This window comes from Dinoponera quadriceps, unplaced genomic scaffold, assembly GCF_001313825.1.
Source record: "Dinoponera quadriceps isolate SergipeBrazil2010 unplaced genomic scaffold, ASM131382v1 scaffold566, whole genome shotgun sequence".
Taxonomy (NCBI): Eukaryota; Metazoa; Arthropoda; class Insecta; order Hymenoptera; family Formicidae; genus Dinoponera; species Dinoponera quadriceps.
In genome coordinates, this window is record NW_014555972.1 from 2,484,864 (window position 1) to 2,509,174 (window position 24,311).

Below are 24,311 nucleotides of genomic sequence, written 5' to 3' on the forward strand. Positions count from 1 at the left end.
CTGAAAGGGACTTCCGACTTCTGCGGAATTTTTCCCTGCGATTTTTCTCAACGCGGCCCGCTCTTCCCGGGGCGTCGTTGCGCGATCGGCTGAGGACTGTGGAGGATGCTTCGCGATTTTCAGAATTTATTCGAGTTTCTCCCCGAGGCTCGTGCGGTTAAACGGTACGGTCGACGAGTCACGACGCACGGCATCGACGCGGGCAGTTGGGAAGATTGATTATTTGAACTTTAACTTCCGCCGGTTCTGGAAGAGAGCTACGACCGAGACTAATAATGACGGTTATGGGTCAGTGATGTGAGCCGTTGTTATCCTTTACATGCTTGTTCTCATCTATCATATACATTAGCAAACTTCCCCTTTTCCTAACATAGATATCGCTGCGTTATTTGTAATAAATAGGGTCACGTCCTACGAGTAATTCATAAACATGTAAATTTATTATTATTATTATGTTACATGTAAATTACTCGAGTTATTTTATTATACAATTTATATGTGAAATTCTCTCATTTAGTAATTACACTTGGAATTCTTCTCCCTCCCTCTTTCTCTCTCTTTCTTTCTTTCTCATCGGGCTATTACCGAGGAAATTGTAATATATTGGATACAATAGAAATCTCAATTTAATTTTAACATCGTCTTTAACGACTATTTTCGGCCAAAATTTATCAATACATGTTTAAAACATACTTATTTTCTTTGATAAGGGTGGGAGATACGTTAAATAATGATTAGTAAGTTTTACAATTGTGCAATTTGATCGAGAAATATTTATGTCTTCTATGAGCACAGAGGACGAGGGATTACACGTGCTTTGAAAGCGGTAGAAATTAGCCTACGTGAGTTTCTTTAATGCATGCTAAAGTGCCACACACACACACACACACACACACACACACACACACACACACACACACACACACACGATCACGTTTAAAGTAATTGTTACGCGCGCCTCCAACGGCTAGCAACCGACCGACCTTGAACTTAACCGAAGTGCTTTCGCGCTCATCTGCCGAATTAACTAACGCGTTCAGTTCAATGATTGTTAAAATTTCGTCAATTGCCCGGAGGAGAGTTTTTCTCCAATATCTAATCGAAATACCATCGGGGCGGATCATCAGCGATCGCATTACGTTAGCCAACGTGTCGCTCATCGGTGTGCTTTATGTGACATCAGGTGAAAATCAGTGCGCTCAGAGAAGTCGGGATAAGGATGTGGCGAGAACCACCAGGAGGTGGGTGCAAGATACCCACCCATATCTTCGCAATGTTCCTACTGGCTACTGTCTTGGCATTGACAAACGGTGAGTCAATTTCAAACGATCCCGTTCACGCCGCGTTTCTCTGCGTCATAAAAGCCGGTAATCACGGAGAATCGTTGACGGATGCCGGTCATAAAATTTACACCAATGACCAAAAAACAAATGTACTCTATAGATACATGCCACGATTTTTACGCATTAGATGCTCGACGAGTACGCTATACATTAGATGATTTTCTTAAGTATTACAATTTTTGCCTGAAACATTTTTGTGGTAGAAAAACTTACCTTAAATACTAGAACATCCGAGGATTTTTTGAACACTTTATATAATAAAATATACATACAATGTTTATTTCTTTTCAAATATATTCAATTAAGCATTTTGTTCGATAACTTGCTATCTCTCCAGCAGCTGCTTAATTCCGCTCTCGTAGAAATTCTGAGGTTTCTTCTTACGAAAAACTCATTTAAAAACGAACTTTTGCATCATCCCAAATGCATGAATGAGATGATATTGGCATTTTTGTACGTTCGTCTCTGGTAACAATGTGCCATAAAAAATTCTTACGGTGTCTGGGAAACAATGATATGCATATGTTTAAACGGATAATACTGTTTCTCGAGAGTTCGTACGGAATTTACTTTCCGAGCTTCTGAAGTTTTCCCATTTCATGCAGTCGTCTTGAAAGTGTTGCTTGCGTCAACTCCTAGCTGTTCTGTAAGTTCTTTTTGCGTCTGTGACGAATTTTCATTCAACGACGCTTCTAAATCGTCCGTCTTCAATTTTCGTGACGTTCCAGAGCGTAGTCGGTCATTCACACGGTCAAAATGCCGTGATGTCCTTGTCATAGAGTTGCATGTCCACAATTGCTTTATAAGTTTCGTAGTCGACGTCTCCGATGTAAGTGGTGTATCTGATGTCGAATTTTTCCATTGATCCGCTGAACATTTCTTTTACCGACTCGACTTCCATTGCTCCTGCTGAACCATAGTGATTTGCCGAACATTCTTCTTCGTGTTCCTGACTCCATAAATTAAATTCTTCTTTACTCATATGGTTTTTAGCACGTTTGCAGACTTGACAATAACCAGATTTCACCCTGAGATCGATAATTTTACCAGTGTATTCTGCTATTAAAGTTGTTACTCCGAGTAACGAGTTATATCCTCTTTTTTTTTTCATGAACCGTCACCGGACACTGTAATATTTAGCGGTACTTTCACACGTTGAATATTTGCTTCTGTTTCTTTTACGGCTTTGTGAGGAAATCAAAAACGTTGCGCGATACTGTATGTACATTTTGTAAAACAACATTTTATATGTATATGTTAATCCTTGGCACAGGTCCATCAATGCACAAAACAGATTTACGCCTAGGTATATCTTTCGATATACCTAGTAATCGCATCACAAACACTATACGTCTATTTATTTCATACGCCTTATTAATTGTCGGACATAATTCAATGGTTCTTACGCCGCAATTGCACGTGACGGAAATTTTAAAGCCAAGTCCGCGGTTAGCTGTTGCACATCTGCACATCTTCTTTACATTGACGGTAGATTATCATTTGTGATGGTGCTGTGAAAACGGGAATAAAATTTATAAAACGATAACCATGAATACCGTCGGTAACAAACTCTGTTTCGCTCGACTCTAACTTTTGTGCTGACGTGTTCGCGATTTCGGTTTGAGTCTCAATTGTATGTTCATTTCCGCAAAATTTTCTTTTTCGAGAACGATTTGCAACGACTGAAGACAAACAAAACAGCTTTTACATCTCGTGTTTGTACAGGACTGGTGCGTGTTAGGACCGTATTAGAACTGGTTTCAATACATAGCAAACCTTTAAACCTTTTAAGTATGCCGAAAGATCGTAGGATTTTTACTGCAGTTATTGTACGCCGAAATCTCAAAAGGTGCGGTGAGCGCTATGATTTAGACCTGCGCGTCGCTTCGAATAACAGGCTGTAACTTTCGTAATTTTTCGAATTTTTCGATGTGGATTGGAAGAATAGATTTTTAAAAGTGCATACTTTCAGATAATGCAATAAAAGAACGCATTTTGGACACTAAAAATCGAGTTGCCTCCTTAACCTTACAAATACACAAAAGGACGGGAAATTATTTGAATTTAAAATAATTATATAGGAACGCTGAAAAAAGACTAAAACTTTTCTATATCCCTAATATATGAGATATGTATATTTTCAATGTTTTTCGATTATTATTAATTATTTCGAACTAATTCCGTAGGTAATAGATAACTTCTATCGAGACGTAATAGAAATTCTATAGATTAGACGTAATCAATTTCAATTATTAGACGTGCAAACTGGTCGTCACGCAAGTATTTTGCGAAATATTAGTAAAATTAGAAATTAATATATTAATATTAGGAAACGAAAACATCGAATAAAGGCCAACGCAAGATTTAATTTGCGAAATCTGCACAATTATCAAAATGAAATGGGAAATTATTATTTTTGACATTTCATACGGAATACTCATATAGGGTTTTGTCCTATTTGGCACAAAGTCGAGTAATAAGGAATTAACTCAATTTGCTAAAAAAATTACATAAATTCGTTGTTCAAATTATTGTTAAAAGTCACGTAGCGTTGAACGTTCTCTCATTGACTTCAACGTGACGCCTTCATTCGGATATAATTGTTATGGCGCAGCAATATCGGGAATATATCCATCTCTTTTTTTCTTTCGTCTTATTCTTTGTGACCGACTGTAACGGTCCAGGTTGTCGCTTTTGTCGGTGTGATTGTATCCGCACATTTTGAGCCAAACGGGCGGTCGGTTGGCATCATGAAAGATCTCGGGTATAGGTACGGGCGGATCACGCAGCGCAGCTGCCGCAGGGAAGACTAAGATAAAGGGGACGAGGAGATCGAGGGAAGGAAACAGCTGCTGTTCCCAGAATGCAGGCTCACATGCTTCGGAGAGAATTGCACTTGGCCGCGGAGCCTGCTACCAGGTGAATCAGCCTGCTGCTGTAGATACGAAGCCCGCGTGCTCCACCTGGGAGAAGCTACTACGCCCGAGATTTGAGCGTTTATCGCCAAGATATGGATGTCCATTGAATACCTCTTCGATTTTCGAGTCGCGGACGGAAATTGGAAGAAAAGGATTACGGAAGATGGTCGCAATGATGATCATACACATGTATGCATTTGACTGCGAAAGATCACAGTTGCGACGAAATTGGGCGCAATGTTTGCGCCTGAGAGCTGAGAAAAACAACGGTATAAACGCAAAACACACGGTGTTTCTGCGTCTACTGCAGGAGGTTTCAGAAATAGACGCGGCCGAAGTCGAAGAGGCCATAGAAGCTCCGAAAGTCGGAGATTTAAGGATTTCTCTAGACTTCTACCCACACGAGGATCCACCCTCGTGGTCACTGATACGTGCTCGCATCGTTAACGTGAGAGGGAGAGAGAGAGAGAGAGAGAGAGAGAAAGAAGCACGACAATTTCGATAATTCTATAATTTTTAGAGATATCAACTATTAATTAATCCCATAACACCTTAGAAAATCATTAGATTATAAAAAGTAGAAATTCCGCCATTTGTTCAAGCAGCAAAGAGATAATTGTATATTGAAATTAATATTTATTGTAATGTTATGTGCACGATATCTCATGGTACATGATATTTTTTCTAAATAAAAAAGAAGATAAAACATTAAATATACACTGAGAGAGAGAAACCTAAAAAAAATAATATTTACTTGGTGCGTAAATATTATAACATTAATAATCTATCTATTTATATCAATATACATATTTTCACACTGGGGCAATTTTTTTTTTAATGAGAGAATATACATTTTCTTAAATCCGGAGCTTTGCATGAAATTTAAGTAGATATGTTGTCAATATCCATTGAAAAAATACATCTCTTTACTTAAGTAGTTATCTACTTCGCGGAAGTCTAAAATATGCTTGATCTTATTTTTCTTGCAATGTATCGATGGAATTTACCGGAGCTCATGACAAGCGCGTTTCTAGGATGAGGGTTGAATTTTGAACAAATAAAGAATCTCGCCGTGATAGCTCCGTCTGATGACTGCTTAATCGATTCGTGCCGTTGTTCTTCGGCGGTATCGCCGGCTTTGTGCTTTTGAGATGTATTTCTCATTATAATGCACGTCACGGCATCTTGCGTTCCGACACACAGATACACGAGCGGGCGTGAACACACACACACACACACACACACACACACGTGAGCGACACGTGCGGCGACACGTGTGCGCATGTGTGCGCCCTGGAAATATATTCGATGCAGCGTGTCCGGACGTTTCAAAGCTTCCTCTCTATATATAGATTACAGGGCGGTTGTCGACCGGGAAGAATCTCGCCTTTCATCGGCAAGGCGTGAGAGTTTAATCTCGGGAGAAAATTTTTAAGGGGCACCTCTTCGTGTGACTGTGATATCCACGTTGTCCAACGTACTACATCTGTCACGTAATATTGACAATACTCTGCGCCATTATTTCACCGCGCACGTGCCGGAGAGCGCATAAATGACACGATCCTTGGACGTAAATGTGTGATTATCGTTGAAACAGCTCGTACAGTACCAGTTAATCGTCTACTTAATCACTGTGATGCCCACATGTTGGTTTAATCCTTCTGGCTCTCTCGTTGCGCCGCTTGACTGCATTGTAGTGTCTGAAAGCCGTCGGTTTGACATCGAGAAACTCAAGGAGGTTCCAACGTTCGATCAAATATAAGATAAATCTATTTTATATACATCATACAAAAGTTAATCGAACTGATAATGTGTGCGTAATAGATTTATCTTAGCTTCGCTTCAAATTTACATTTCTTATTTAGCTGGTGAAATAAATTTATGGAAACGCAATTTTGCTTGATAAATAGTAAATTTATGAGAGGCCCTCTCGCCACAGAAAATACGGTGCTTAATAAATGAACCTCTTCAAACGCTTAAAAACAAAACGTACATTTAACATTGGGAACGGATTGTGCGAAACGTCGAAAGAGATTCAAACGATAAGATCTGAAAAATCGCCTTACGGACACTTGCGTTTTGAAAATTCCTCGTCTTTCGTACGTCTGCCTCAAATTAATGCGATTAACTTCCCACGAGGACAAACTTTCGTCGCGGTCGGCGGAATGTCGCTTGAATGAAGTGCATCGCGCGGAAATTACGTCTATAAGAGGCGTAAGATAACGATGAAAGACTTAAAGCTGCGCGTACGCGAGCTAAAGTTCAAATAACAGACGTTGCGAGTCCGCAAAAATTCGGGACACCTGTTCCTTATACCTGCGCGCATATCCCACCATTCGCTTCAACGGCGCACGCTTCGCCCAACCGGTTCTTCGTGACTTGATTTTATACTGCACAGCGTTTATTTGCTCTCACTTCGCCGGAGCCGTCGTCGTCGTCGTGGGTAGGTGAATCAGTAGGTGGCTACGTGCAAAGAAAGTAGCACGGTGGACTCCTGTATAAACTCGGAACGTCCTCCGCGAACGACGAGCGACTTGCATTTCTAAACATTCGCGTCATGCTACCGCCATGAGCAGTTGCATTCAATTATTTTGTCAGACGAATGAGAGCGAGAAACATGGAAAATGTCCGTTCAGCCGTCGAGCCATAATATTATTAGTTATGATTGAATTACGCGGTAATAAGTTATTAGCTATAATTATGTAAGGTCACTGATCTTATATCATCTCACGGTTAAAAATAAAATCGTAGTCAGTTGTGGAAGTCGCTTTAGTAGAAATGTGTCTAATCGGTCTGAGTCAAGAAACTATGTTCTTTAGTTCTTATGAAAATATGTAACGATTGATTAACGCGTATAAAATTACGATTAAAGGCGCATGGAACGCGTTGAAACGGAATATTGGTAGGAATATTTTTTCGCTATCGATGATACCGGCGGTGAAGCGAGGAGTGCAACTCGGACACGACGGAAAAGGAATCACGCATTGTCGTCTCCCTTATGGTCACGTGACGTTGCTCGCATATTATTCAATAACAGACCGACAACCTGTTGTTTGCTGCAATTGGCAACGCGCCAATTGAATGTGGGTGTCGCATATCCTGGTTGAAACGGATGATAAGAGAAACTCGAAGGCACGAGATAAAGGTCCCGTCGCTCGTGACACTTTAAATTAATTGGCTCCGCGCTAATGTTCCCACAAGCTATCAAGTCCCCTTACATTTCGTTCTGTCCATAGAACATTCCTTTGTTCTGGCCTCGTTCCTCGCGAAACGTTCCTCTTTCGTAGCTGAAATATCGCCGCTGTTCCCGGACTAAAATAAATCATATCTATAAGAAGTGACTTGAAGTTGTGGCGTGTCATTTATTATCTTAAACAAAAATTACCAAAAGGTCCGTCTTTTCGTCTTGAGAGCGGTATAAGCGCGTGAATTTTGTTAACATTAACTAACATTAAATAACATTATCTTGCCAACAATTCATTTCGGCCGTTTATTCGAACAAAGCGACCAACGGAAATCTTTGCGTCTTGATTGCAGTTGTTGCGGCTGAAGATGAATCAATGGGACCGGTGTTTGTCAAGGAACCACCAAACCGAGTCGATTTCTCAAACGGAACCGGAGCTGTCGTTGAATGCCAGGCAAGAGGAAACCCTCAACCGGATATCATCTGGGTTCGTGCCGACGGAACTGCTGTAGGAGACGTTCCCGGATTGAGACAGGTGTTACATCACACATTGATTCTTTCTTTTTTCTTTGTTCAAATCTCGTTTATACACACATTTATTTATACATTTCGAGTCGATTTCTTTCCTTGAAGAAGCGAACTGAAACGTCGGCAACAAGTCCTTGAAGGACACGATGTTACCTCGAAAACTAAATTGAATATTACTGTTGCTATTTTTGTGGGTAAAATTATCAAAGTTATATAATTGAGGCCGAAAAGAGCTATAATTTCTCTCAGTGTCGATAACATTTGTTAAATTTCTGACGATATTTTTATTATAAATTCTTATAAACTTTTTTTTATTAGTTTTAGCGGTAGATGTTTTGAGAGAAAAGATCAAGTGTTTTTTTGCATCGATCGGTGAATAAATTCTTCCTTCCACGCGCGAAATGACGAACGACTCTTTTAACTGGCCACTAACTATCAACCGTCCCACCGTCTGCAAATGTCTTTTCTGCGACATGTGAATGGAATCATTAAACACCCATGCATCCTACGTTCATTCACGCAATCGCGAAGGACACGTTAATTATTTTCAAGCTTCCTGCGCGTGAGCGTACTGGTGATCGCCTGAGTTTGATTTTTCATGTTAACGCCTGTTCACAGGTTCTACCGAATGGAAATTTGGTGTTCCCTCCTTTCCGTGCTGAGGATTACCGTCAGGAAGTTCACGCTCAGGTATACAGCTGCTTGGCACGTTCCCCCGCAGGTTCGGTACACAGTCGTGACGTCAACGTGAGAGCCGGTAAGTGTCGAACGTCAAATTCGAAACATCATCAGATACTTGTCGTTTAGCCATCTGTACTATTTTATAAAGAATATTCCGTAGAATCGGCGATTTTGTCACCTATTTTGCTAAGAAAAACAGTAACTATTTCAATCTTTTTTCTTTGTGACCAATGACTGGATGGCAGTCTTGAGAACATTATATATAACAAAATAAAATCGTCTCTTTCCAATGATTTGATTATTTCATTCAAGATTTTTTGAAACGTGCAGATGTAATATAAACAGTAATTTTTCACGGGCTGTTATGTCGAGTTTAATATATACAGTTTGCAAACGTTAGAAACTCTCGCTGATAAATTTTTGATTGCATTCGCGTGGTAGTCAATATATGCGTTGAAAAGTTAAAATTACGTTCTAGCGCGGAGTATGAGATGGCTAAACATAGGAAAATGTAAAAGTCACTCTTTTCAGCTATGGATAATCGTTGCACGTTTTCTCGTGCGTTTCGTGCGTTACTTCTCCGACAGACTTACCTCGGGAGAACTTTGAGCCCGGTGAAAGACATCGGTGTCAGTCAGGAAATACACAAATTAGACAGACATATCCGGTTAGAGAGTTATATCACGTTGCTCTTCAACGATTTGCAATCCCTGCCGCCGCCGTTTATGCGAACTTATCCTTCGATTTGTTCTCCAGTCTCAATCCGCTCGCAAGTTATCGGGACGTAACTTTCTACGCAACCCGACATAATCACATTTCTACATGATGTCATCGTATTTCTCGCGGGACTGAAGATGTTTCTGAATCACACAGTGATATCATTAGACTTTACGTCACATCGCCTCGTCGATCGCAGAGTAGTTTCTAGTGACATCTTTATTTCGTTCATTAAAGGCCAAAATTACTCTCTACAAATATTCTTTCACTTTGAATTACTTTTCAGATACATACGATAATAATTGTTCAGAAAATTTTCCATGTATTATAGTTATAAGTATACTATAAATTTTCGAAAATTCCTTACGACGTTAACATTTGAAAAATTAACGTTCTAAACATAAAGAAATTATATTGTAAAAATTCCCTATTTTTAGTTAAATTAATAGAGAAAAAATTTTTTTTTCAATTTGTTTGGTAAAATTCTATACGTTCGTTATGAAAAAAGGAAAAGTATTCCGAAGATTCTTGGAGCTATCGAGACTGGAGCAGAATGATGCTCGATGGACGTTATCTTGTGTGTACCAAAATTACAGTGGTGGCGCAGTATTACGACACCGACGTCAATAAAGAATATGCGATCCGTGGGAACAGTGCCATTTTGAAGTGTGTCGTTCCTTCTTTCGTCGCCGATTTCGTCAAAGTCCTGTCCTGGCACACGGATCAAGGAGAGGAATATGTGCCCGGCGATGACTTCGGTACTTCTCGAAGCGTTTAGATCAACCAAGCGAATTCCTTACTTCTTTTTGAGCAGAAAATTCCGTTGTTGCATCTTCGCCACATCGATCTACATCGACAGGAATTTTAACAGCAGACGTTACTTTTATCGCGACGTTACAATACTACGGCAGATTTAAGAAATCGAAAGATTCGTAAAAATAGAAAACTCAGCTCGACATCTACATATTATATAAAAACGGGTTTCTCGAATAAATAATATAATCAAGTTGATCTATTTCGGAATTTCGTCAAAATTTTTATTCGACGTTGTTTCGATTTGTGTTTCTCACGGAGACGATTAATAAGTAACGAAGTTATTCGTTCGCGTTTCGCGTGCCAATTCCGTGCCAAATGCGCTGTGCCGTTCGGTTGAGTAACTGACACCATCCGTGCGACCCGGCCGCTTCTCGTATATTGATCTCAATTGCCGCTGTGGCGAAATGCAAATCCATTTGGACCGGAGCAACGTGAAAGTATATGGGTCGCTCACTTTCCACGGTCGGCACATGTGTGTGTACGCGCGCATCGTCATTCGTCTCGTTAACGTCGCTCCCAACTCGTTATATTTGCCGTGCCGGCCAAAACGATCGGATAGTTGACGCGTTCGTCTCTCTCTCGGTTTTCTGTTAAACCGCACGTTTGTACAGTATTCGCGTCCGACGCGCTGCCGATTCGTTTCGAATCTATCTTCCATCCGCTTCCTCTTGTCTCTCTGTTCGGGAGATAAAAATAATCATGCTAATTAAACATAATGATTATATATATAATAGTGAAGATAATAATAAATTATAGTAAGAGAAAAGCGTCATATCGTGTTCCTGAATTCTAAAGCCTTTTGTTGAAGGTGGAAAATAAAAATTTATACGGCATAGATGCAAACCAAACATTTTTCCAAAACATATGACAGTCTTAACAAAATTATTATATATTTCCTTGCAAATAATTATTTAAGACGATTAATTTTAATTTAGATTGCACGAAGTGATTTGTCTTTGCATTTGCGCTTGAATACGACTTAAAATCCAATAAGAGCAAAAAAAAAGTGAATTCGATCGTACTGCCTAAAATTCTCTTGGGACGTTATATCGACGTAGCGTCCAATTTACCCAACGTACATATGCGCCTATACGCGTTTACATGTGCACGCGTGTATCCGAGTTGAACGTCAATCGATCGCACCACCTTCGTGCCATCACGACGCCTGCTCGTCAGTGGTTGCGACGTAAGATGCGACAACGTGAATTATTCTGCTTGCGAGACAATGGCGAAACAGATCGCCTAAAGCTGCCGTCAACGTCGTCGAGGTTTCATCGGGCTTAAATCGGGAATTAGTTTCGCAGGTCGCATCGACTGGCGTTTAATAAAGCCCGACGGACCGAACGAAAAACGTACTAATATACATTCCTACAGAGAATATACAATTCCGTGTCGGAAAAAGTTACCTCTTAGGCGAGTAATTCGGAATAAAGGCATCGTGAAACTCAGTTAACTCGTCGAAACTACATCCCGATGAACGGTATCGCCGGTCACTTGAAATTCAATTTAAGCGGTATGAATGAACGACGTTGTGCCTGATGGGAGACGAGCTCGCGCGGATTACTCGGTCCGTTTATTGCAGTGGTGCATCAATATTATCAGTCAGAAGTCAACAACGAGTACGTGATTCGCGGCAACGCGGCCATTCTCAAGTGTAGCATACCGAGCTTCGTCGCGGAGTTCGTTCAGGTCGTCGGCTGGCAGGACGATCAAGGGAACTCCTTCGATCCCGACCAGGCAAACGGTACAATCCCGGAGCTTGTGATAAATCTTGCGGGCCGGAACGCGCGCGGGCAGCGAGTGGTGACTGATGGTCAACGTCGTCGATGTCGCGTTCTGCGTGACGCGTCTTCTCCTCGTCTGATCGCCACGCCGAGAGAAAAAAGTATCTGAAAAATAAAAAATATTTATCCAGCAGGTACCAATAACATATTTACTTAAATCTAAACTCCCTTATTTAAATGTAGAGTGAACAATTGTTTTCGTTAGAGAGAAATTGCGGATTTAAGAAAACGCGTACTTTTTCATTTGGGAAACATTTTTCTTCCGCGTGAAAACCTGAGCGTTGGTATGAGTGAATATGTCATCAGTACGCATGGAATAAATATTTTTTTATTTCTCCGATATTTTCTGCCGGTTGAGAACCGGTTTTCATAATCACATTATACGTAGCGCGCGTTCAAATTGTATGATGTTAGCTGGGCGCCGAGGCGACAGCCAGTCGCGATCACGTCGAGAGATCGCCGTCGACTGTAATTTTCCTCAAAAGAAACTGCATTCTGTCTTCACGGTGAGATAGAATCGACTTTACGCAACGAGACGCTCGCATACGAACGAATCGAAAAAAAAAACGTCGCTGCGTGCCGAATTGGGAAAATTGGTTCTATTTTATTAAGACGAGTACGGAGTTGGGGGGTCGTGGAGGAGGGGGGAGGGGGGCGATATGGTTAGACAATGCGTCATTATGATACTCCATTATCTTTCGCAGTCGTGACTCAGTATTACGAGGCGGAAGTTGTATCGGAATACGTGATACGCGGCAATGCAGCTATCTTGAAGTGCACCATACCGAGCTTCGTCGCCGAATTCGTGTCGGTGGAGTCGTGGGTAGGAAGCGACGGCTCGACCTTCAGACCGTCTACCGATTATGGTACACACGCACGTGTTCCCATTTTCATTCAGCGCACTTATTCTCCTATCGTTCGCAGACGGGAACTCATTCCCGGGTGATACGCCGGCCGGAAGATTTCATATTGCTCATTCACCCCGCTCTTCGCGCGCTTTTGTACCTTTCGTTTTCCCTCCTTCCATTCATTCAACTCGAGCGAACGAGCTCTCTGTTACCTTCACTGTTGCACCGTTTGAATTATTTAGACAAACTCCGACGCTGTTAGTTTTCACTGTAATCAGTTTCGTTGTTCCGACGAATTGAAGGGGAGTTCGCCGTTACGATTAATATCGCTAGAATCGTCTCGTAAAGGCGCATCCTGAGAGAAAAATATTTGGCACTTGTAACTAATAATCATAGTGAAAGAATTACAGTGAGTAAAACCATTTTTCTAGTTAGTGTTACTATAGTGTCAGCGATAATAATTTTACATGTATATTGTTAGTACTACTTTTGTAGTTAAAACCATGTAAAAAGGTATAGCTGTCGCCGAAAACGACCATCATTTCTCTCAGTGCATTATTAGAGTCTATATCGATTAGGCGACATAGATTATTATTTCCCAGACGACATAACGTCTAAAATCGGGATGTAAGGCGTCTCAGAGACGAGTTTGTAGGTAAGAAGACGTCTTAAATACATTTTTCAGTCTCACGTCCTGATTTCAGATGCTACGTTATGTCTGAGTGATTTATTTTGGAACAATTTGTATCTTTCACGTGTGCACAAGACTTGATCACATCAACCCCTTCATATGCAAGTCAGGCTTGATTAGACTCGAATGCACTTTGGTCGCTTCGCAATGCGGAAATTGCGCATTCGACTGTCGACGAACGCGTGATGAGTACACACGATGAGTACACAGAGCGAGGAAATTCTCTTTCCGGTCGTATCACCCTCTGTCTCCCTGCTACTCAGACACCCCGTCCCCAGCTTTGTCGAAGTTCAAAGTGGCACGTGGTGTAACGATTCGTTTCCGCCGGCCGCGCGATCTGGTCTGGACGGCGGCTGAACGGCGGCGGCAGTGCATACGCGCGGGGGTTAATGAACCATCCGGTGGCTCTCACGCCGCGAATTATGGCGGATCTAAGAAAATAAGCCGCGCAACGCGAAGCCCCATGACGAAACGCGGAAAATGCCGGGCAGCTCGACTGCGAAGTCACGCGGGAATATTCCAAAGCGGAGAACTTTGTCACCCTCGTAATCCCGTGGCTCGTGACGGGCGTACTTTGGCGGAATTTGGAATGCGCGAATATGAGAGCGAGGCGCAAAAGCGTCGAGGTGAATTTCTGGAAACAACGTAACGCACGATGTTACACTCGGAGAAAGAATTAGCTATAGCTAATCTAGCTGTGACAGCTAAAACGTGCGTTTGAAAGGGGGACAGTTAATGCCGTTGTTACCGCAACGAAATTTATCAGCTTTATGAATTTTGAAGTAACATCTTTAAACTCAATCAATCAGTCAGCATAAATATTTATCGGATATAGAAATTATACGGTTTGTGCGTACCAAATTTGTCAATGCTGCAGTCAGGAAAATTTCAAAGAATATTTTTATATCTTTTCGATGAAATTTAAAGACCTAAAAAATGCGAAACGGTTAAATGTTCTGTTAGATATGGTAAATCAGAGTGGCGCACATTCATCGCATTCACATTTATATTACATTTATATGTTAGAAGTACAAAAAGAGCAGCGTGGTAAGTGTTTGTATAACATTACGAGGATCGTTTCTACGTTATCGATGTTTAATCAGTTAAGTACTGATGAACTCGAACTCTCCCAGACTTTTGAACTGAGTGAGTCAGTTTCAACTAAATAAAGTCGTATCTTATAGCAAATGCATTTTACCCGTAATAAGCAACTTTTAACAATGACAGAAAATTTCGAATTAGCTAATAAGATTTAGCTGCTAATATCAAGTTATTTCTCTGAGTGTAACTGACAATTGTATTTTTGCGATTCGTCTTGTTGAAAGGAAGTGAAAATATTCGTGAAAATGTTCGAGAAAGTGAAAATATCCGCGAGGCACCGAAATACGGAGGATTGCGAACGGTTCCCTTTGAGAGTTCTCTAAAGATATTTGTTCGTTTTTGACTTATTCAGCACCGTAATATCTTTAAACAGCTTGGACCTTCTCAGAACGCTTATTCTCAGCCAAGCAACGAATAAAGCGTCTAATTTTACATTTCTGCCTAGTGATTCACTCACCAGAGGCACAAGTGCTTTCGCTATTCGCGGGTATAATAATGTAACAAAACCAGGAATGAGAAACATGAATACCTCGTTTTGCTTATATGTATAGTGTAGTTAATTAAAAAAAAAAAAAGCAAACGAAACGATTCAACGTTTATTCACTTGTGATTGAACATTCGTTTATTTTAATTTGTACCTCCCCGCATAGTCGTCACTCAGCCTTACAACCCAGAAATCTTGACCGAATACGTAATAAGAGGAAACAGCGCGATCTTAAAATGCAGCATTCCCAGCTACATCGCGGAATTCGTTACCGTCGAGGCGTGGATTCGCGAAGACGGAGAGGTCTACCTTCCGGAAGATCCTGCGGTTGGGCAGGGTATTACTTTGGCCGTTCTCGATTATTTTACAAATATCCAGCGGAAAATTTATGTGCGAATTAGAATGGCTTAGCTTTTTATCTGAGCTTTTTGCAGTATAAACGTTATTTTATTAAGACAAATAATAGGGGCAAGTCATTGCAGTGTTTAGTGATATGGTAGGAAGGTTAATCTTGAAAATGAGAAAATATAAAATGTAAGTTAAAATTTCTTGAAAATTTTGTGAAAAAAGTTGTCGAAAAAATGATCTGTACAATCGTTTGTGCGCTGATTCTTTCTTCGCATCCTAATTTCATGTAAATTTTCTCTAAAAGGCTTGTGTCTATTAATTTCACTAACAAAAATAACATGTCCATGTATACTTCGTCACCCACACACCCGAGAATTTTGTAAGATAATTTGACAGTTCATCCAATTTACTCTGTTTTAAAATTACGTGTCCTCTTTATGTTCACAAAAGGAAACTGTAGTTAATTAACATTAACATCATTCGAGGCATCTGTGATAATTGAAGAAACGGAAGAGATTTTTCTCTATTCATTTGCCGGCCGAACTTTTTGATTGAACGCTTTAGTGCGACGAGAGGTCTAGACGAATAATCAAATGTTTGAAGAGGCGACAAACGGCGCGCAATTTCCGATCGCGTTTGAAAGAGTTAACACATTGCCCGCGCCGGCAGTCGTTTCGCAGTTCTACGTCACCGAGGCCGAGAACGAGTACGTGATCCGAGCTAACAGCGCGATCATGAAATGCAAAATACCGAGCTTCGTGTCTGAGTTCGTCCAGGTGGATCAGTGGGTGGCCGACGACGGGACAATTTACACGGCCGGCCAGGAGTACGGTACGGACGCCGGTATCAACCGGCGTAGTGTGCGCGTGGTTGTCCGCGCGGGAAAACTTTTGTTCTCTTCTTTCCCCGCACATTCTCATTTCCCGTCCCTCAAACGAGCGCTCGCACTTTCTTCTCGCTTATCCCTCGGCTCAACTGTCTGGCTGCAGCTCGCACGGTCGTCACGGAATTCCAACTTTTACTTTCGGGACTGTTTTCAATCTCATGCAATCGTGCGAAGGACGAGGAAAATCTATATTTAAGTTTCACGTACGCCTGTGTGAAATTAATGTCCAACAGGTTAATATCGCATCGACGAGATGGAATGAAATATAAGTCTGAAAACGCCTATGGTTTCAGTGTCGGTGTAAACTTGGCGCCTAACTTGTACGAAAAAAATGTTGCATATAGGTGGGTCGTTTGCTTTTTCTTCCTTTTATGTTTCACAGGATAAAAAGTCCAAGGGACTGAAAAAGTAGTCAGCGACTGATGAGGAAACGGTCAAAAGTGTTCCTTGCCGATCTTTGAATATTTTATAGAACAACAAAAAGTAATTGACTATTATATGTTCCATTTAAGAGTTGTGAGAGAAAGAGAGAGAAATAGGAAGATAAGAACTTTAATTTTCAGTGGGCAATATCGAAATTGTGTGAGTTGCATGAAAAAATCATTTATATAGAAATTTTCAAGTTCTACAAAAGTTTTTTAATATTTTATACTCTTCAATAATATTGCTAGATTTTCTAAAAATGTCAAATTTTTCAGTTTCTTTTATTCACTTATTTAGCAACTTTACTGAGGCCTAAATATTGATCATTTTCTATCTTGCGATCGGCTTTTTCCAAGGGAGTCTTTTTCGTGATCAAATTACTTTATTCCAAATCCTTCTTACCCTTCGAGATACTTTTTTTCGCCTAAGTCGGGCGCCAGTTCACATCGCTGGTTTCGATAACGAAAAAATACGACACAAGCCGCGTGCAATTTCGATTACCTGTCGGTTCAGTTCGAATAGCGCCCGTCAGCGTAGACAATTTTCAAGCTCGATGTGACAAGTAATGCGTCATGATCTCTTTTGGGAAATCGCGCGTTGCAGTGGTCCAGCAATTCTACGAGACGAGGGTCATCGATGAGTTTGTCTTACGCGGAAACACGGCTACCTTGAAGTGTCTCGTGCCTAGCTTTGTGGCAGATTTTGTAGAAGTGATTGAATGGCAGGCTGAGGACGGCTCCACGTATAATGCGAATAGCCAGCAGGAAAAGGGTACTTAGCATTTACATCGACTGCTCAAGATCAATTTTTAACGTTCTCGTGCGCTTCCACCAATAGTATTCCGTTTTGCAACTCGAGATTAATCACCGCATTAAGGAGGTTCGGACGTTCGATCAAATACAAAATCTTATAATATATATATCAAATAAAAATTCATCGAACTAACAACGCGTAACAGAAATTTCAATAATTTTTATTATATCGTTTCCGAGATATTTAATTATAAACTTGTATACACACATACGGAGAAACCTCATGACACAGATTTCTTCCAACTTGACCAGATTTGTGTACGAGATAAAAGCATAAAAGATTTATCGTAATATTTACGACTAATAAACAGATATTGTGGACAAATTTCAAAATTATCGACCGTTTCGTTTCGATCGTCTCAAATTAACAATTATTACTTAGATATTGAAATAAACGTATGGAAACGTAATTTTGCTTGATAAATTGTATAATTTATAAGAGGTTTTTTCGATGCACCACTGAAAATACGGAACTTAATGAATGAACCTCTTTAAACGCGGCCAATTAATTTTCACCTCCGTCAATTGATTTGTTTTTTTCTTTTTTTTTTTCCAATAAAGCCCTTTTTTTCTATGATTGTTTTGAGGTTTCTTGTTGTGAGGGCGTTTCTGAGGCTTTCAAAAGCACTTACCTTTGACGACCCAGCAAATTAAATTACGACGTCCCGGATGTTAAAGACGGTGCATTGGCGCATACGCTTGACGCATACACGTCCTTCTTGAACGCAGGGGGATGAATGTCCTCATGGTGGAAAGGAGGAGGGTTTGGGCTTGATGGAGTGGAACGTGAATTTTGCCTGGAAAGTTCGTCCTTTCCGATCCAGCGATCGGCAAGGGTGGATAAAGGCAGAGCGTGCGGCTGGCAGTGGCCTCGTTCGACGTTATCCTCGGATTAGGTTAAACCGGATTAATCGGCCCGAGAGCGAATTAACGCCCGCGCGACCAGCCTGATCCACTTTCGGTAAAGAGGAGAATCGTTAAGGGGGTTATTCCCAGCGACGTAATCGAATTTACTTTACGGCCGCTGCGGTTGGCGGCCGAAGACATCGTGATTTTAATTAATGAGCTGGAAGGTGTACCGAACCGACCGGTGACATATTGAATTTGCCTGTCCGTTCCTTGTTCTGATCACGTGCTCTCGGCACCAGCAATCTCACGCTCTTGCGGTTTACGGTTCGCGTTTGCGGAAATAGCTGTCATTTTCTAGGGCATATACAGGATGTGTGTCACGCAAAAGCAGCGTAATCGAATTTCCCATATCGCGTTCGCGAGATACGGATGGAAACGGGTCGTGACGGTTTCAACAGAGCCGACGCTTCGATAATTGACGAATCTGGCGGAATCGAAGTAAGATGTAACATTATCAGACGTTTCGTGGTAACAGATAATTATAAATTTATAAGGTCACAGGTGGCGGAAATCGTTTTTAGGGATATCAAGGATATACAGGATGTTTTAAGCACTGTTTAATCTTTTAAGAATTAATTTTTGAATTGATTTTGTAAGGAAGCTTAAGAAAAGCTCATATATACGTCCAGTCTTGAGAGAACTTATTTCAGAGATGTGGCTTGTTAAAGATTTTATAAAATTTCTGTCGATTTCTCTCTCGAAGCACTGCTCGAGTGCATTACACGCGACATTTCGCCCCGAAATTCGGAACTAAGATGGCGGATCTGCTTGTCGGCGCAGATCTAATTCGCAAGCAGATTACGTCGGATTAATCGGATCGGTGTTCAGGCGAGTTTGCGCCGCAGCTCGCTGGAGAGACGCGATCGAGAGAGTTGACCGCGGTAGTCAGCTTGCTGACAGCCGGGGATTCATTGAAATTTTAATCGGCGCGATCAAAGCGCCGGCCGTGAGCGCTGCAAACTAGAACAAACGCCAGGCTTTCCCTTTTTCTCTCGCTTCGTTGCAGTGGTCGCACAGTACTTTGAGGTTCAGGTTTACGATCAGTTCGCGATACGCGGCAACGCGGCTATTTTCAAGTGTCAAGTTCCCTCGTTCGTGGCCGACCACGTGGACGTGGTGAGCTGGATCGACTCCAACGGCGGCAGTTACGTTGCCGACGGACAATCATACGGTACAGAGAATTGTGAAGAAATGAGCAAAAGCTGCGCAGCACAGTATTCTACCCTTTAGAGGATAGACGGAGACGCACAGGTCCTGTTCCGAGCGGGCGCAGATCTCCCTCTAAACAAGAGAACTGGCCCGATCGTCTTCCCTTCGCACGCATCTTCCACGCTTCTCTTCTTATCGTTGCTGCATATTATCACGTTCGTCATACATGTCGGTTTAAACGAAACTCAGAGCGTAAAAAGCATGTGGCAAATAGAAATGTCGCTCTCTGCGATGCACACTTCTCGCGAGCCACTTGTTTATCGAATGTATGTGACGAATCGTAATATTCAATATCGATCGCGTCTATTTCAAGACCGGTCGCGCGACCAGTTCTCTTCGATCAAACGCAGGAACGTATTCTTGAGCAGCCAGCGCGGAGCTTACATTGAATCGCGGAATCCGATTTGCGAACGAATTCAATCCACGGACGAATATGTTGTAAATAAAATGTCCGATTACGTTCGCGTCCAGCCGAACGGAATCTATCGAATCGCCGAAAATCGCTGCGACAATCGTGAGAATGCTGTCCCGATCGTTCGTCGAGCACATCTCCGTGCCTCTTCCGCGCATATAATTTCGAACTTGAATACAATGAGAAACAGATTTCTTCAAATTTAATCAACTTTATCGCATCCAAACAAATTTCATCATTGGCATCAGTTCCATAGGAACTAATGTTTCGATTAATAAGTACGATTGTTAGACTTTTGGACGAATGTGTGTCTTTATTTTAATAAAATATTTGCTTGAAACGGAAGATAATTTAGCTTGTAAAGAAATTATTCGTTTCATTTCACATATTTATTGTAGCTAAATAATATTTTATCTGGTCGAAAGATATTATTTCAAATAATAGCGTTCTTCCTGTTAAATAATAGAGTTTTCTTGAATAAGACAATAACATTTTCACTCAAACAAATAATATTTCATATATGTTGTTTTTATGAAACAAATTTTAGTCAAATAAGTAGAAATACTAAATCTAAAGAAACCTTTTTCTCTGTTCCTTTTTTTTTGTGGAAATTTAATCACAAAATACTGCAACGTTACTATGATTAATTAACCTGAGTCGTATTTGTGAAATAAATTATTCCTGATGTTGAACTTTCCGGCACGAGTGTTGCGACATTACCGGATATTTTAGGCTTAGCACTGCTCGCTGCGCGAATATTTAAATTGGATTCATCAAGACGTGTTAATACATCGAATACGAATGACGATTAACAAGCTGCCTTTTTGAATCAGTATGACAGACATTATGCAATATCTTCCGAGATCGGGTTTCTCGGTATCAAATGACACATAAATATTCGCTTTGAAATATCTCAGATGCCTTTTTCTTTTCCCTACAGTTCATAAATTTAATTGAGGCTCATTCGAAAGTAACACTGATAAACTGGAACTGTAACTGGATTGTTCGGAAAAGATTGCGCGATTAATACGGAACTTGCGTAAGCTATCTATGCAAAATCCCGAAACGAGATCGTAGAAACGTACGTGTTCCGATAATTGATACTCAATTATTAATGGGCGCATTAATTGATACTATGAATTATTAGCAATGCGTGAAATGAAATTCATTCACTCCTGTGCCAGAGAATTTATAATTATTGATTCGCATTCGTCGCAATTACTCATCGTCTACCCGAATCGTATTCACTTTGTTTCACGTTTCTTTCGATTTTTACACACTCGATCGAAATATATCTATCGCGATCAATCGACGAACGATCGATACGTCCTGCTAAGGAGGAGATGTGCGCCTTATGGTAAAGCCGGAAACCGGTGTCTGGTTGCAGTTGTCGGGCAGCGGTATGCAGTGAACGTGATGGACGAACATGTCCTTCGGGGGAACGCCGCAATTATCAAGTGTCACATACCGAGCTTCGTCGCTGAATTCGTCGAGGTTGATTCTTGGATCGAAGACGAGACCACTGATATATATCCTAGCACCGATTACGGTACACGATGCGCAACATATTTCATGTTTGCCTCTGCCCGAATTCATCGCGCGAAGACTCACCATTTCTAAGGGCGCGCTCGCAATCCACAAAATGACCGACGACGTGTCTCGCGGGAAATCGTCGAGAAAAATGCGCATGCATCGCCAATGGGAATTGTGTTTTTACGTTCTTACGTACACGTGTTGAAATGAGTTGCGTTATTCCGCCTATTCTCGTAGAAAAGTTTCACTATTCGAGAGAGAGAATATCTCTGCGATATATGGAGTACCTCAGAGCCGATAAAAAATAGTCCAGGAGCGGATTTTCCTCGACAAGTTCGTAGTCGACTTTCTCCGATTGCGTATTTGCTTTTTCTCGTGCACGCTCGGTTTCTGAACTATTTACAAAAAAATTATTATCAATTCAAGATTCATATTCTTTATATCAGTAAGAACAACACGTATATCTAAAATATGTCACAAAGGCGTCTTTTAGGATCCTTTAGACGTCTTATTGCCTAAAAGACGTTATTGTCTTTATGACGTATTAAGACATTTTAACATTATCTGTATACACTCCTATATTTAGGATAAAACTTATGAAGAAACTTATGAAGAAATATTCTATATAGTTCCTTTAAAAATATATTTATGTCACACATGATAAATATATTCAGGTTTTCATTATTTAATAATAATGTTCATGAATTGAGGGAAAAAATATCGGATAGAAAGAACATCTTTAAACTAAAAATTGTATCAATTTAAAGATATTCTTTCTATCCGCAATATTTTATCCTCTTAATTTATAAGAATTATTCGTGAATAATAAGAATATAATATTTTTAGTGAAACTATATAGAATTTAGAATATTTTATAACTATTTCTAATAGCTATAGAATTTCTTCATGTATATATATAGGAGCAAGTTTTATTTTTATATAAGATTATATATTCTTGCTTATATATGAGAATGTGAATCTTGAATTTTCGATATTAATTCTTTTCCGTGTGAGCACTTCCTTCCGACGCAGTTTGGAGCGCAGCTGACTGACGGTCTCCAATAAGAGAACTTATTTTTCGAAAACGAGTTCTCCCACTGGAGCATCGTTCGCGTTTCGAGCTGCATCGAAACGAAGTGTCACTTCCGTCGCATTATTCGTTCCGCAGAAGCGACACGCTTCGAGTATTCGATAAACGCAGGTTTATGGCGCTCGGTGAGCTATTAGTGTACCGCAATGTGGTTCAAGGATTCTCTCATGAGCCGTCCGATTGCCGTCCGGTAATGACACTTCGCCCGATGACGATCGCTCGTTCTCGTCTGTGCCAAGGAATGATCCTCGGCTCGACCGCGACGAATAAGAGAACGCGTCCACAACCACTAGAGCCTCGATCGCTAGAGAGCGAATCCGTAGCGAATTCGCAGATACGCAATTGCGATGATACTATATAAACGAGTTCTCCACGGGAGGCGCATAGGGAAAGAGAGAATGGCGAGGAAAGAAGCTGAGTTTTTCTCGTTGACGTCGGTTTAGTCGCAAGACACGAATCCAGGTCGTCTGAATCGTTCCATCGGCCTCCGCTCTGTCAACCAAGTACCGAGCGAATCACGACCGCGCTCAGACGAAACACACACGATGAGAAACACACGGTTTTCTCTCTCTCTCGCGGTCTCGGATGCCCCTCGTTTCCAAAAAAAAATAAAATAAAACATACCGTGCAATGTGGGATTTTGTGGAAATTCGTACGACGTTGACTGCCGCTGCTCGCGCTGTTCCAGACCTCTCATCCTCCTTTCCACCGATTCTTTGTTTTTTTTTTCCGGCCGCTCGATCGGCTCATCCGTCTCTTCTCACCTGTGCCCTCCTCTATGTGGTAGTAGCTAAATGGTTATGGATATATCGCGCTTGTGTGATCGCATGAAACTAGTCCGCCTATCCAGGAAGTCTCGTTTGTCGATGAAACTCGGCCGCAAAAGCGGTCTGATTCGTTAGAGGCGTTGAAACTGCAATTTCCATCGCGGCGAATTACTTTAACGAGTTAATGGGCGACCCGTTATATCGCGTTTATTAAGGCGAAAGTAATTTCGTCGAGTCGCGATTCCTGGTAACAAAAGCACCGAATTTATTTACACGCCTAATATTAGCTATCGGGGATTTAATGATGAGCATATATGGATGATGTATATAATGAATGTACGGTGAACACAAACATTTTTAGTAATTAGTGTACTTGCACCTCTATAATATTAATATGTATATTTTTTTGCTTTACATTCATAATTAACGTTTCACTCTCTCACTCTTTCATCCTCTGTATTTATTTTGTGACGCAAAGAGTACGCGATGAATCTTGAAGAAAGTAGCGTGATGATTTCCTGGATGTTTCAACGGCAATGAGGAATATTGTGCTCGCAAGAAGACAAAGATGCAATTTTGCATCGTGACGTCGCTCAATATCTTTCTCTCTCTCTCTCTCTCTCTCGTGTCTGCACGAGACGACACACAGGCGCAAGATTCTCATATTGTCGTTTGGCGGACGTGCTTGGACTCCGTGAAGAATTCGCCGAACGTTGCAGCAACGGGATATTAACGACTGGTCCGTGGCCGTTCGGCGAATTTGCGCACGACGGATTATCGCATGTTTATTCATCGAGACGGCATTGTTCTCGAAACGCCCCCTCGAT

At 41.1% G+C, this 24,311-nt stretch overlaps 1 protein-coding gene across 1 annotated transcript in view; it reads left to right on the forward strand.

Annotated features, from left to right (window-relative positions):
- LOC106746302 (Down syndrome cell adhesion molecule-like protein Dscam2) overlaps positions 1–24,311 on the forward strand; it is an 85,688-nt gene that overhangs the window by 1,510 nt on the left and 59,867 nt on the right. The window contains exons 2-5 of the mRNA XM_014622760.1: positions 1,184–1,310; positions 7,799–7,980; positions 8,592–8,730; positions 15,262–15,432. Of these exons, the coding sequence (XP_014478246.1) occupies positions 1,220–1,310; positions 7,799–7,980; positions 8,592–8,730; positions 15,262–15,432 (583 nt within the window). The 5' untranslated portion in view covers positions 1,184–1,219. The remainder of the gene's footprint in view (positions 1–1,183; positions 1,311–7,798; positions 7,981–8,591; positions 8,731–15,261; positions 15,433–24,311) is intronic.